Below are 16,298 nucleotides of genomic sequence, written 5' to 3'. Positions count from 1 at the left end.
TAGTGGAGGGAAGCCAAGATCCCAGAAAGGCATCAGTGAATTGAAATTCAGCACCAAGGACAGAGACACAAGCTGGGAGAGTTAAATTCCCCCACAACTGAGAGCACTCGCATGAACAAACAGGGAAGTTGGCTGTGTGAATGTGTATGTAAATCTATGATAGGAAGCGTGTGCATACCTCAGGAGAACCATTACAGTCCCCAAACGCATCAGCAAAGTCTGATGGACTTTTCCTCAGAGTCTGGTCAGCAGGCAGTGTGTTGTCATTGTAGGAAGACACGAACTTAAAGTCACTGGTTCTAGAACCTGTTGTCAGGTAGGCGTCATAATTGTAAGTGCTGCGTAAAGTTCCTGTGCCGTCAACGTCTGCGTAATTAGGAGGGAGATACGCGCTGGGGATGGCAACTGCTCCATCAAACAACAGTCTTGGCTTTCTCCTGCGACAAAACCTCACACCGAGGATGATGATGATGAAGGTCAGGAAAAAGGTGGACACAGACACCAGCGCGATGATCAGATAAGAGGTCAGTTTGGAGCTCTTCTCGTCATAAGAAATATCCTTCAGTTCTGGCACCTCAGCCAAGTTATCAGAAATAAGTAAATACATGGAACAGGTGGCAGAGAGAGAGGGCTGTCCGTTATCTTTCACTGACACAATGAGGTTCTGTTTCATGCTGTCAGATTCAGAAATGTCCCGCTGGGTCCTGATCTCTCCGCTGTGGAGACCAATAGTGAAAAGTCCCGGATCAGTGGATTTGACTATATGATAGGACAGCCAGGCGTTCTGTCCGGAGTCCGCGTCCACCGCTATCACTTTGGACACCAGAGAGCCTCCGTGTGCAGCTTTGGGGACCAGCTCGGTCATGAAGGAGTTGCCCTCCGGGGCGGGGTACAGTATCTGAGGAGAGTTGTCGTTCACATCCGATACGAACACACTGACGGTCACGTTGCTGCTGAGCGGAGGAGAACCGTTGTCTCTGGCCGTCACGTGTACTTTAAAACTCCTGAACTGTTCATAATCAAACGACCTCACAGCGTGGATCACCCCCGTGTCTCCGTTAATAGACAGATAGGAGGACACCGGAGCACCGTTCACCTCACCGGGTAACAGGGAATAAATCACTGTACCGTTTTGTCTCCAGTCGGGGTCTCGAGCAGTAACGGAACATAAAGTGGAGCCAGGTTTGTTATTTTCAGTCACATAAGCGCTGTAGGACTGTTCCTCAAACACAGGTGGGTTGTCGTTGATGTCTGCTACAGATAACTGAACAGTTTTAGAGGAGGACAGAGGTGGAGAGCCCTCGTCAGTGGCAGTGATTGTAATGTTGTAATCAGACTCTAGTTCACGGTCCAGTTGTCCTGTGGTCACCAGAGAATAATAGTTTTTAATAGAAGGAACCAACTTAAAAGGGACGTTTTGCTGAATGGAGCAGCGGACCTGTCTGTTAGTCTCAGAGTCTCTATCCTGCACGTTGATGATGCCCACCTCTGTACCAGGTGGGGTATCTTCTGGAATGGGATTAGTCAGTGATTTCAAACTGACAACAGGGGCGTTGTCATTCACATCAGTGATAGAAATGATTACCTTAGCATAAGATGACAGCCCTAATCCATCTTTGGCTTTAACGCGTATTTCAAATAATGTAGTAGTTTCATAGTCAACAAGGCCAATTACTCGTATCTCACCGACTTTATGGTCAATACTAAATATCTTCTTCACATCATCAGTAACATGTCCAAAGTCATAAGTCACGTCACCATTGACTCCTTCGTCTGCGTCAGTAGCACTCACTGTGACCACTACAGTATCTACAGGGGAGTTTTCAGGTAGACTGGCTTTATAAACGGCCTGGCTAAACACTGGGGCGTTATCATTAGCATCCAGTACAGTGACGTGTATGACTACAGTACCTGATCTCTGAGGAGAGCCTCCATCTAAAGCTGTAAGGAGCAAATTGATCTCTTGTTGTTTTTCACGATCAAGCTCTTTCTCAAGAACAAGCTCTATTGTGTTTCCATCAGCAGCCAAAATGAAATTATCATTCTTTTGAAGACTGTACTGCTGAACCGAATTCTGTCCTACATCCGCATCGTGCGCCTCTTCAATCACAAACCGAGCTCCCCTGTCTGCCGACTCTTGGATTTCTATATTGATCGATTCTTCGTTAAATTGTGGGGAATTATCATTAATATCTTGAATGTGTAGATTAATCCGATGGAGCTCGAGAGGATTCTCCAGCACAAGCTCGTGCTTTAGGATGCACGAAGCCTTTTCTCCACAAAGCCCCTCTCGGTCAATCCTGTCGGCGACAATCAACTCTCCGTTATTCAGGTTTATGTCACTGTAACGTTTGTCAGTCCCATCGGTGTCAATGCGGGCTCTTCTGATAGAGAGCGCGCCCCTGTCGAGCCCAAGATCTTTGGCCACATTTCCAATAACTGATCCACGTTTCGTCTCCTCTGGAAAAGAATAGCTCATGTCTCCATAAGCGACACGCAGAAAAAGCAGGAAGAAATAGATGCCATCCGCTACCACACTTAAATCCATCGTTAAGGATACGTTGCTAAGACGTTAAGGAATCCAAGCAACAAACACTTCAACCACGTAACAGCAATTCAGCGTGATTGTGCCTGTAGTATCGAGCACGCAATGGGCGTAGAAGAACGTCTGTCCACAAATGATAGAGGATCGAAACTATTTTAAGGCTGGTGTATAGCGACACCGTGAGTTAAATTCAACAATAACACTTGTTTAAAAATATAACAATAAAAAGGAACACTGCTAAATTGGCTGTAGCCTACATCACAGTGTCCACAAGTCTTCCAAATAAAACAGAAGGTAAACCTACTTTTGTTTTTTAAGACACTATGCAAGCTTTGTACAAAACAAGTCTTGTAAATGAGCTCAGTTCGACTTTAAATTACCAGAGTTTGCACATTTAAATGTCATATATTTTGATGAAATAATATTGTATTGATTAGCTATTCATATGGAAATAATGTGTGTCGGATACCAGGATATTAAAAAGAGTGTATCTGTCTACATTTGTATGCAACCCATCCATAACTTGCAAGCAGTGATCTTATAATCCTCTAAAGAAGTGTATTGCATTTAATTTTTGTCATTTAATCAAAGGGACATTTCTGCATGTAGTGGACCATTGCAGACCATCTTCACTGTATGCAGTCTGGTGTAAAACCGAAAGGCTTAAATCACCTTAACCCTGATATGTATATCAGGTGTGGAATTCTGGACTTTTAACGGGTTGGAAGCTACTGTATTTAAAGTAAGTATGTGTCTAAATGTACTTTAGCACAGGCATCAATTCAGACAGCTGGTATGGCTGTATTTATTAAAAAAAAAATCATGTTTGCAATTTATATTAAAATTGCATCACATCTCAATCATCATTGTCATCATATAGCAGGACTGTACAAGTGTCTTATACTGAAACCGTTGTCTCCAATAGCATTAACATAGTATCTAAAGAGGTTCACATAAGTGAGAATATTACATTTTTAAGTTGATTAGTATTCCTTGCAGTCTCATAAGATAAACCAATGTCATAGTTTAAAGAGTGTTTAACTACATGAGTTATTTGTGAACTAAATCCATGTCTGTATGCTAGAAATTCTGACATCACCAATTTAGTAACTACACAGTGTTAAAAGTGAGGCCGTCTTTGAGCCCACTTGGACGGACATAGAATCACTTTTGACTTTTGTTGACAAGAGTTTAATTTTTCAAGTTCCAGAAACAAAAAGAGACATGCATTAAGTTTATAAACAGAAAGTGTTTTTATATTCTGACTCTGGAACCACTGTGACCACTGTATAGGACAGAGAACAGCAAACAATAAAGAGAAAACCCAATGCAAAACATCCAGAAACTTGCTTTGGGGACACACTACTCTGAACAGTACTATACCACCATTTACCAACTATACAAAGTTATACAACACTGCCAATCTACAAATAGTATAGTTGCTATGTAATCAAACTTCCATACATTAGATAAAAAGTGACTGCAATTTATTTCTTCTCGGAGATGAAAAAAAATATTTAAATAAAATCACCTTTCAAAAAGTCACAGAATACGCAATACAATCTCACAGCTGGTATTGTTTGAAGAACACAACTAATAGACAGTCACAACGTTAAAGGACTAAGTTAGCACAATCACTGAAGATATCTCAAGTCACTTATATTGAAACTGACAATATGAATTTGGCCTATAATACGAAAAACTCATTTATTTTTATTTACGTTTACTTCTATCTATCTACTTCTATGTTGTCGGTTATCTTTATCTGCCACAATAAGGCTTTGTCATTGTTCTTGTCCCTCGCTGTTAAAAAAAAGATCTCAAACAAATGTTTTATGACACTTTGTCAACTAAAGTCTCATCTCAAAGGACAGAAATAATTACTATGAAACCAGAGAGCAGCGACTTATTCAAAACAAAGAAAATAAAAACTTGAAAAAAAACTTGTCGCAAATGACATTTTTTGGAACAATTTGAAGAAATGAAACTTCGACAATAAATGACAACAGAATAGTGGAGGGAAGCCAAGATCCCAGAAAGGCATCAGTGAATTGAAATTCAGCACCAAGGACAGAGACACAAGCTGGGAGAGTTAAATTCACCCACAACTGAGAGCACTCGCATGAACAAACAGGCAAGTTGGCTGTGTGAATGTGTATGTAAATCTATGATAGGAAGCGTGTGCATACCTCAGGAGAACCATTACAGTCCCCAAACGCATCAGCAAAGTCTGATGGACTTTTCCTCAGAGTCTGGTCAGCAGGCAGTGTGTTGTCATTGTAAGATGACACGAACTTAAAGTCACTGGTTCTAGAACCTGTTGTCAGGTAGGCGTCATAATTGTAAGTGCTGCGTAAAGTTCCTGTGCCGTCAACGTCTGCGTAATTAGGAGGGAGATAAGCGCTGGGGATGGCAACTGCTCCATCAAACAACAGTCTGGGCTTTCTCCTGCGACAAAACCTCACACCGAGGATGATGATGATGAAGGTCAGGAAAAAGGTGGACACAGACACCAGCGCGATGATCAGATAAGAGGTCAGTTTGGAGTTCTTCTCGTCATAAGAAATATCCTTCAGTTCTGGCACCTCAGCCAAGTTATCAGAAATAAGTAAATACATGGAACAGGTGGCAGAGAGAGAGGGCTGTCCGTTATCTTTCACTGACACAATGAGGTTCTGTTTCATGCTGTCAGATTCAGAAATGTCCCGCTGGGTCCTGATCTCTCCGCTGTGGAGACCAATAGTGAAGAGTCCCGGATCAGTGGATTTGACTATATGATAGGACAGCCAGGCGTTCTGTCCGGAGTCCGCGTCCACCGCTATCACTTTGGACACCAGAGAGCCTCCGTGTGCAGCTTTGGGGACCAGCTCGGTCATGAAGGAGTTGCCCTCCGGGGCGGGGTACAGTATCTGAGGAGAGTTGTCATTCACATCCGATACGAACACACTGACGGTCACGTTGCTGCTGAGCGGAGGAGAACCGTTGTCTCTGGCCGTCACGTGGACTTTAAAACTCCTGAACTGTTCATAATCAAACGACCTCACAGCGTGGATCACCCCCGTGTCTCCGTTAACAGATAGATAGGAGGACACCGGAGCACCGTTCACCTCACCGGGTAACAGAGAATAAATCACTGTACCGTTTTGTCTCCAGTCGGGGTCTCGAGCAGTAACGGAACATAAAGTGGAGCCAGGTTTGTTATTTTCAGTCACATACGCGCTGTAGGACTGTTCCTCAAACACAGGTGGGTTGTCGTTGATGTCTGCTACAGATAACTGAACAGTTTTAGAGGAGGACAGAGGTGGAGAGCCCTCGTCAGTGGCAGTGATTGTAATGTTGTAATCAGACTCTAGTTCACGGTCCAGTTGTCCTGTGGTCACCAGAGAATAATAGTTTTTAATAGAAGGAACCAATTTAAAAGGGACGTTTTGCTGAATGGAGCAGCGGACCTGTCTGTTAGTCTCAGAGTCTCTATCCTGCACGTTGATGATGCCCACCTCTGTACCAGGTGACACGTTCTCAGGTATGGAGTTAGTTAGTGATTTCAGATATATCACTGGAGCGTTATCATTTATATCAGTTATCTCAATGATTAACGTTGCGTAAGAAACTAATCCAAGACCATCTTTTGCGCTAATCTGCATTTCATACGAAGACACTTTCTCGTAATCAATAGTTTCAGCTACTCTCACCTCTCCCGAATTAGAGTGTAAAGAAAACACGTTGTTATTTTCATCTGAAACATGATCAAATCCATAGGTAATTTCACTGTTTAACCCTTCGTCTGCATCAGTAGCGCTCACTGTGATCAACAATGTGTCCAATGGAGAGTTTTCAGGCAGACTGGCTTTATAAACGGCCTGGCTAAACACTGGTACGTTATCGTTAGCATCCAGTACAGTGACGTGTATGACTACAGTACCTGATCTCTGAGGAGAGCCTCCATCGAATGCGATAAGCAATAACATAATCTCATTTTTCTCCTCTCTATCTAATTCTTTGTCTAAAACCAATTCACCATATTTCCTTCCACCAGATTTCGTGTTAACATTTAATTTGAAATGGTCATTCTGCTGAAGTAAGTAGCTCTGAACAGCATTTTCTGCAATGTCTCCGTCATGTGCTTCTCCAAGAAGAAAATGCGCACCTTTGTCCGCAGATTCCTGGATTTCTATTTTAAGTAACTCCTCTTTGAATTGGGGTGAATTGTCGTTGATGTCTTGAACGCGGATACTAATACGGTGCAGTTCTAAAGGATTTTCCAATACGAGTTCCTGTTTCAGAACACATGATGCCTTTTTCGCACAAAGCCCTTCTCTGTCAATCCTTTCTTGTACAATCAAGTCTCCGGTGTTGAGATTTATACCGCAGTACTTAACACTGTTATCTTCAGTATCGATACGGGCCTTGCGAGCAGACAGTCTCCCCAAATCAAGCCCCAGATCCTTAGCGATGTTTCCAATAACAGATCCACGTTTCATCTCCTCCGGGATAGAGTAGCTCAGGTCTCCATAGACAGGGTGGAGGACAAGACATACAAAAGCAAGGCCGGAAAGAAGCGCATATCTGCTGCATCCCATTGTTACTATGAGAAAGACCTGTACTGCCACAAAGTATGTCCAGATATTCAGAAATGGAGCTGTTATATAATCCAATACAAACGATCTTCACACTGCAGTCATACTATGAAGCGATATCGCCAACTGCTGTAAAACAGCAGAAACAGGTTTTAAATTCGATGAGACAGAAGGGTGGAGAATGACCGTGCCCTCTCGTTCACTGGTACACACTGACACCATGAGTATTTGTCGGGGTATAACAAGACGATGGAGACATTTCGATATGTCTAAATATGGACCTTCTCAGAAAACCTTGTTGTTCAAAACAACAACAATAATGCTTTGACATATTAGGATCAACATGCCTTGATACAGGACTGCGCTGTCCTCTTGTGATGTAAAAAAGAAAGAAAAAAGAATAGAAAATACTACAACGGGGATCAACATAAAACTAGTCAAAGGTTTGTCGCCAAAACAATCCAATGCTTTCACAGAATTGTTGGCATGTCAAAACTTTAAAAGAACACACTTTCATTTTAGATAGAGGAAAATATTGTTAAATATCGTCCAATATTATTTGTGCTCACACATTGTTTTATCTTGTATGTGTTCAGATTGAAAGCTTAATAGGGAAAACTAAGTAAGCATGATAACTAATGGGATTAAACAATGAACAATTATTTGAGGTGACTGTAAATTGAATTGCTGTGTGCCTCCAAATATCACCAACAGTTGTTGACTTCATGGTGTCACACAGATCTATTGGCATGATTTTCCTGAAATATGTTTGACAACTTGCACGACAAAAAAGAAAAAATCAATTATTAATCTCAAAAATGTGGTCTTTGTATGATTGCTTTTTTACCCTGATTAGAAACAAAATTAAATTGTAATATTTGTATTGTTGTTAGTAAACATCAGTAAAAGAAGAAATCTTTTTTGGATAGAGCTTTAAACTTGATGTTATTGGTCAATGATTTAATTATGAATTGTGACACATTTTCAAAGAGACTGAACTAGTTCTTCAAGGTTTTTTGTCAAGAATAGATCTCAATTTATTGCATTTTAATTGACAATTTTTATATAATATGCTCTCTCGATGGCACTTTTGTTTGCTCCTTTATCAGTGACAATTAATGTCAAATTAGTAGACAACGAAAATTTCTCAAATTATTCCCAAAAGAAATTCACTGAGATGAAACTCAGGAGGAAGGAAATGACATCAGAACAAACGGAAGTTTTAAATTGGTAATGAATATGCATGTTGTGATCAAATGGAGTTCAGCACCATGGACAGAGTACAAGGGAAACCATTTAAACGGTTTTCATTGGAAGGAAAATCATGTCAACAAATACACGTTGCTTAATCGAGAAAGCAATATCATGAAATATAAAGAAAATTATACAAAAAAGTATTTCCAATGAAGACCAAAGAAAAGAGTACTGCAAGTGAAGAAAGCTATCAACTAAATTGCAACTTATTCAGGAAGGTCACTTATATAAAATGGAATGTGTCCCTACCTCAGGGGAATTCTCACAATCTCCAAACGCTTCAGAGAAGTCTGATGGACTTTTCCTCAGAGTCTGGTCAGCAGGCAGTGTGTTGTCATTGTAAGATGAAACGAACTTAAAGTCACTGGTTCTAGAACCTGTTGTCAGGTAGGCGTCATAATTGTAAGTGCTGCGTAAAGTTCCTGTGCCGTCAACGTCTGCGTAATTAGGAGGGAGATAAGCGCTAGGGATGGCAACTGCTCCATCAAACAACAGTCTGGGCTTTCTCCTGCGACAAAACCTCACACCGAGGATGATGATGATGAAGGTCAGGAAAAAGGTGGACACAGACACCAGCGCGATGATCAGATAAGAGGTCAGTTTGGAGTTCTTCTCGTCATAAGAAATATCCTTCAGTTCTGGCACCTCAGCCAAGTTATCAGAAATAAGTAAATACATGGAACAGGTGGCAGAGAGAGAGGGCTGTCCGTTATCTTTCACTGACACAATGAGGTTCTGTTTCATGCTGTCAGATTCAGAAATGTCCCGCTGGGTCCTGATCTCTCCGCTGTGGAGACCAATAGTGAAAAGTCCCGGATCAGTGGATTTGACTATATGATAGGACAGCCAGGCGTTCTGTCCGGAGTCCGCGTCCACCGCTATCACTTTGGACACCAGAGAGCCTCCGTGTGCAGCTTTGGGGACCAGCTCGGTCATGAAGGAGTTGCCCTCCGGGGCGGGGTACAGTATCTGAGGAGAGTTGTCGTTCACATCCGATACGAACACACTGACGGTCACGTTGCTGCTGAGCGGAGGAGAACCGTTGTCTCTGGCCGTCACGTGGACTTTAAAACTCCTGAACTGTTCATAATCAAACGACCTCACAGCGTGGATCACCCCCGTGTCTCCGTTAACAGACAGATAGGAGGACACCGGGGCACCGTTCACCTCACCGGGTAACAGAGAATAAATCACTGTACCGTTTTGCCTCCAGTCGGGGTCTCGAGCAGTAACGGAACATAAAGTGGAGCCAGGTTTGTTATTTTCAGTCACATAAGCGCTGTAGGACTGTTCCTCAAACACAGGTGGGTTGTCGTTAATGTCTGCTACAGATAACTGAACAGTTTTAGAGGAGAACAGAGGTGGAGAGCCCTCGTCAGTGGCAGTGATTGTAATGTTGTAATCAGACTCTAGTTCACGGTCCAGTTGTCCTGTGGTCACCAGAGAATAATAGTTTTTAATAGAAGGAACCAACTTAAAAGGGACGTTTTGCTGAATGGAGCAGCGGACCTGTCTGTTAGTCTCAGAGTCTCTATCCTGCACGTTGATGATGCCCACCTCTGTACCAGGTGACACGTTCTCAGGTATGGGGTTAGTCAGTGATTTCAGATATATCATAGGGGCGTTGTCATTTACGTCAGTAATTTCAATTATCACGGTTGCATATGACGCTAATCCCAGACCATCTTTTGCGCTAATCTGCATTTCATACGAAGATTCTTTTTCATAATCAATAGATTCAGCGACTGTAACTTCCCCAGTTTTAGAGTTCAGAAAGAAAACTTGGTTTACATCTGAAACATGATCAAATCCGTAAGTAACTTCACCATACATCCCTTCGTCTGCATCAGTAGCGCTCACTGTGATCACCAATGTGTTCAAAGGAGAGTTTTCAGGCAGACTGGCTTTATAAACGGCTTGGCTAAACACTGGTACATTATCATTAGCATCCAGTACAGTGACGTGTATGACTACAGTACCTGATTTCCGAGGAGAGCCACCATCGAATGCGGTAAGCAATAACATAATCTCTTTTTTGTACTCTCTATCTAATTCTTTGTATAAGACCAATTCACCATATTTTCGTCCAACCCCCTTTGTCTTCACGTTTAGTTTAAAATGATCATTCTGCTGAAGTGAGTAGCCCTGAACACCATTTTCTCCGATGTCTCCATCGTGCGCCTCATCCAAGAGAAAACCTGCACCTTTGACTGCCGATTCGTGTATTTCAAAGTTAAGTGACTCCTCTTTGAATTGTGGTGAATTGTCGTTGATATCTTGAACGCGGATACTAATACGGTGCAGTTCTAAAGGATTTTCCAATACGAGTTCCTGTTTCAGAACACATGATGCCTTTTTCGCACAAAGCCCTTCTCTGTCAATCCTTTCTTGTACAATCAAGTCTCCGGTGTTGAGATTTATACCGCAGTACTTAACACTGTTATCTTCAGTATCGATACGGGCCTTGCGAGCAGACAGTCTCCCCAAATCAAGCCCCAGATCCTTAGCGATGTTTCCAATAACAGATCCACGTTTCATCTCCTCCGGGATAGAGTAGCTCAGGTCTCCATAGACAGGGTGGAGGACAAGACATACAAAAGCAAGGCCGGAAAGAAGCGAACATTTTCTGTATCCCATTGCTACTGCAAGAAAGACCTCTACTGCAACAAAGTATGTCCAGATATTCAGAAATAGAGCTGTGATTTACTCCAAAATAATCAAAAAAAATTCACACTGCGGTCATATCATGAAGCGATATCGTCAACTGCTGTAAAACAGCAGAAGCAGGTTTTAAATTCGATGAGACAGAAGGGTGGAGAATGACCGTGCCCTCTCGTTCACTGGTACACACTGACACCATGAGTATTTGCCGGGGTATAACAAGACGATGGAGAAATTGTACGTGTTTAAATATGGACCTTTTCAGATAACCTTGTAGTACAAAACAACAATAATAATTGCTTTGACATATTAGGATCAACATGCCTTGATACAGGACTGCGCTGTCCTCTTGTGATGGAAAAAAAAAAAAAAAAAGAAAATACCACAACGGGGATCAACATAAAACTATTCAAACTGTGTTGCCAAACAATCCAATGCTTTCATAGAATCTTTGGCATGTCAACACATTGACAGAACACATATACTTTTATTATATATCAAATAGATGAGAATGTTGTTAAATATCTTCTAATAATGCTCACACATTGTTTTGTCTTGTTATTGTTCAGTTTGAAAGCATGTTAAAAAAATTAGGCATGATAACCAATGAGATCACCAACAGTTGTGTACTTTATGGTGACACACAAATTTATTGGCATGATTTTTTTGGAATATTTTTTGACAATTTAGACGACAAAAATCATCAGTCAATTATTTATCTCCAAAATTAGGTCTAGGAATATTTTCTACCATGATGAGCAACAACATTGGATTTGAATATTTGTATTGTTGTTGTAGTAAAAATTAGTAACAGAATAAATCTTTTTTGGATGGAGCTTTACACTTTATGTTATTGTTCACTGATTTATCTATGAATTGTGACATATTTTCAGACAGGCTGACCTGCAGCTGGTATACAGTCCAGGAAAGCATACTGCTATTTAAAGGATTATGTTGTAACAGTAAAATGCATCAAAAAGACATAATCTGAGTTTGACTAGTTCTGCAAGGTTCATTATCAAAAATAAATTAAACAATTTTTGCATTTCAATGGAGAGATGATTTGACTACCATTTGATTTCTCGATGGCACTTTTGTTTGCTCCATTATCAGTAACAATAAATGTTCAATTAGTAGACAACTACAGATCGTTAAATTATTCCCAAAATATGTGAGACGTGATCTTTGACTTTAAAACGTATTCCTACATTATAATTATGATGTTAAAACACCCCTGATTGTCAGTACTTGAATGAGTTGTGTAATCAGGTTTGCGCATGGGCAACAAAAAATAATAGTCAATGCCAAGTAAAGGGAGAACGCATTTTTGGCATTGCACGCATCAATCAGGACCACAGCAGATAAAGAAAGCCCGAACGAAGCAGATAGGACAGAGAAAGCTCAACTTTTATATCTAACAGGTGTCCAAAAATCGTTAACCAGTAATAATATCCATCTGATCCATCTGAGTTTGAATTGTAAACAACTTGAAACAATTACATCACATGACAGCAACGACATGTTCAGATAAAAATAGTACGAGGTGAAAAACGTAAATAATTTAGAAAATGCAATGGCAAAGTAAATTCACTGAGATGACACTCAGGAAGAAGGAAATTACATCAGAACAAACAAAAATGCAAGTTGGTCATAGATATGCATCTTGTGATTAAATGGAGTTCAGCACCATGGACAGAGTATAAAAGACACAATTTAAACGGGTTTCCTTGGAATGAAGATAATGTCAGCAAATACACGTTGCTTAATCCTGAAGGCTGCATCACGAAAATTAAAGAAAACGATTAAACAGTGTATTCAATCAGAACCACAGAAAGGAGCAATGCAAGTGAAAAAAGCTATAAACAAAATTGCAACTTTTTCAGGACGATTACTTAAATAATATGGAATGTGCTCCTACCTCAGGAGAAGCATCACAATCTCCAAACACATCAGCAAAGTCTGATGGGCTTTTCCTCAGAGTCTGGTCAGCAGGCAGTGTGTTGTCATTGTAAGATGACACGAACTTAAAGTCACTGGTTCTAGAACCTGTTGTCAGGTAGGCGTCATAATTGTAAGTGCTGCGTAAAGTTCCTGTGCCGTCAACGTCTGCGTAATTAGGAGGGAGATAAGCGCTGGGGATGGCAACTGCTCCATCAAACAACAGTCTGGGCTTTCTCCTGCGACAAAACCTCACACCGAGGATGATGATGATGAAGGTCAGGAAAAAGGTGGACACAGACACCAGAGCGATGATCAGATAAGAGGTCAGTTTCGAGTTCTTCTCGTCATAAGAAATATCCTTCAGTTCTGGCACCTCAGCCAAGTTATCAGAAATAAGTAAATACATGGAACAGGTGGCAGAGAGAGAGGGCTGTCCGTTATCTTTCACTGACACAATGAGGTTCTGTTTCATGCTGTCAGATTCAGAAATGTCCCGCTGGGTCCTGATCTCTCCGCTGTGGAGACCAATAATGAAAAGTCCCGGATCAGTGGATTTGACTATATGATAGGACAGCCAGGCGTTCTGTCCGGAGTCCGCGTCCACCGCTATCACTTTGGACACCAGAGAGCCTCCGTGCGCAGCTTTGGGGACCAGCTCGGTCATGAAGGAGTTGCCCTCCGGGGCGGGGTACAGTATCTGAGGAGAGTTGTCGTTCACATCCGATACGAACACACTGACGGTCACGTTGCTGCTGAGCGGAGGAGAACCGTTGTCTCTGGCCGTCACGTGGACTTTAAAACTCCTGAACTGTTCATAATCAAACGACCTCACAGCGTGGATCACCCCCGTGTCTCCGTTAACAGATAGATAGGAGGACACCGGAGCACCGTTCACCTCACCGGGTAACAGAGAATAAATCACTGTACCGTTTTGTCTCCAGTCGGGGTCTCGAGCAGTAACGGAACATAAAGTGGAGCCAGGTTTGTTATTTTCAGTCACATAAGCGCTGTAGGACTGTTCCTCAAACACAGGTGGGTTGTCGTTGATGTCTGCTACAGATAACTGAACCGTTTTAGAGGAGGACAGAGGTGGAGAGCCCTCGTCAGTGGCAGTGATTGTAATGTTGTAATCAGACTCTAGTTCACGGTCCAGTTGTCCTGTGGTCACCAGAGAATAATAGTTTTTAATAGAAGGAAGCAACTTAAAAGGGACGTTTTGCTGAATGGAGCAGCGGACCTGTCTGTTAGTCTCAGAGTCTCTATCCTGCACGTTGATGATGCCCACCTCTGTACCAGGTGACACGTTCTCAGGTATGGGGTTAGTCAGTGATTTCAGATATATCATAGGGGCGTTGTCATTTACATCAGTGATATCAATAATCACTTTTGCTTCTGAAGATAGTCCATAACCATCTTTGGCCTCAACAATCACTTCATACGTCGATCCCTCTTCACAATCAATGTTACCTGTCACACTGATTTCTCCAGTTTTCTCATTTAGTGAAAACAGCTTCTGTGATTTATCAGATAATTGGCTAAATTCATATGTAACCTCTCCGTTGACACCTTCGTCTGCATCTGATGCACTTACAGTGATAACTGGGGTATTAATAGCCGAGTTTTCCGGTAACGTGGCTTGATAAACGGCCTCAGTAAAAACTGGGGCGTTATCATTAGCATCAAGTACAATGACGTGTATGACTACAGTCCCGGATCTCTGAGGAGAACCTCCGTCTACAGCTGTGAGTAATAATTTCATTTCCTTTTGCTCCTCTCGGTCTAATTCTTTATCTAAAACCAACTCACCGTATTTTCTACCAGCACTTGTCGTCTGAATACTGAACACAAAGTGAGGGTTTTGTTGTAAAATGTAGCTTTCAACGGAGTTCTTGCCTATATCAGCATCTTGCGCTGCATTAATGCGATACCTAGCTCCTTTGGCAGCTGACTCTGTGATTTCAAGCTTTATAATATCCTTAGAGAAAATTGGTGCATTGTCGTTTATGTCCTGCACCTGCAATGACAGCCGATGTAACTCCAATGGATTCTCTAACAGCAAGTCGAATTTAAGAACACACGAAGGCTTTTCTCCACAATGCTCCTCTCTGTCGATTCTTTCCTCAACGATTAAATCTCCGCTTCGAAGGTTAATCCCGCAATACTGTCTCTCGTTCCCTTCCATGTCAACACGAGCTTTGCGAGCAGACAGTCTGCCCACCTCCAGGCCGAGATCCTTGGCGATATTTCCAATAACAGATCCGCGCTTGAGCTCCTCCTGTACAGAATAGCTCAGGTCTCCGTGTGCGGACTGCACCACAACAAAGAAAAAGACAAAGCCATAGCTTTGAAGAACGCGCCTTCTAGTCACCATCTTCAGACAGAACTACAAACGTTACAACACGTTAATATCGAGCATTGAAAAGACTACTATTCGATCAATATAAGTGCCTTCCAAGCATTAGTCGTCGGTGTTGAATGATAAAAAGAACACAAGGCTGGTCCATCCAAATAATGGGTGGTGTGCAAAGCAGACTCAACACTTGACTCCTTAGCTGGTCTATAGTGACACCGTGAGTACAAATGAAATATAACAGTGTCATTACAAGGTAGTGTGGCCTTAATATAAACGTATAATGAAGCAATAAAAAGCTTCATGATTTTAAGTCAAAATTAAGTTAAGTGAGATGCTTGTTCTTTGTCTGATGAGGCTTTACAAACAAGATTGTGTCTCCTACATTAATCTACCTAAACAATTCATGGTGATAGTAGTAAGACAACACTGCACTAAAGTTAAACAATGTTGAACCACAGATCTTGTCATTTAGTGTTGTATGCTAAATGTTCCAAATTCGCTTGGAAGCAAATCTCTGTCAGTCTGTCCCTCTGTTTAGTAAATTAAATAGATTCAAAATCTAATTAATTAAATAATATATGGTGCATAAAAAGCAACACCGATAGAAAAGAGCGATACCATACCCTTTATATTTTGCACTGGTGGAATAACAATACAAAGAAAAAAGGTTTATAACAGCACATTGAAATAATCCGTAAAGTATTTGCATTTACAAATCTGGAATGTTACCAAAAGAAGCAAAATATCTCCTCTCATTCTACTGATGTGATTTGTCCTTTGTTATATTTATGTTTTAATTTTAGTAATATATAAAGGTAATCCATATACTGGAAATTAATTACAAAATGGGACAAAGGTATATCAGGAAAACAGATATGTAAGTAAAAGTGTATTTTAAAATATTTGAAAGTTGAGGCAAATAGAAGACAGGTATGAGTTCCATCACAAGTGCAACAATGAGGTTCAG

General features: G+C 41.3%; 3 protein-coding genes across 10 annotated transcripts in view; all 3 read right to left on the bottom strand.

The window, feature by feature from the left end:
- LOC137875492 (protocadherin gamma-A11-like) overlaps window positions 1–16,298 on the bottom strand; it is a 262,793-nt gene that overhangs the window by 196,214 nt on the left and 50,281 nt on the right. The window lies entirely within an intron of this gene.
- The window catches only part of LOC137875768 (protocadherin beta-15-like), a 72,113-nt gene that overhangs the window by 24,503 nt on the left and 31,312 nt on the right, over window positions 1–16,298 (bottom strand). The gene's annotated exons all lie outside the window — the stretch shown is intronic.
- LOC137875495 (protocadherin beta-15-like) lies at window positions 4,660–7,187 on the bottom strand. Its single transcript, XM_068714800.1, has one exon. It carries the CDS (start codon window positions 7,123–7,125, stop codon window positions 4,711–4,713), a length of 2,415 nt encoding a protein of 804 aa, XP_068570901.1. The 5' UTR covers window positions 7,126–7,187; the 3' UTR covers window positions 4,660–4,710.

This window comes from Cebidichthys violaceus, unplaced genomic scaffold (genome assembly GCF_023349555.1).
Source record: "Cebidichthys violaceus isolate CVI_PGR_0920_01 unplaced genomic scaffold, fCebVio1.0.p SCAF_2, whole genome shotgun sequence".
Taxonomy (NCBI): Eukaryota; Metazoa; Chordata; class Actinopteri; order Perciformes; family Stichaeidae; genus Cebidichthys; species Cebidichthys violaceus.
Note: the sequence above shows the minus strand (reverse complement) of the source record. Positions and strands in the feature narration are given on the sequence as shown.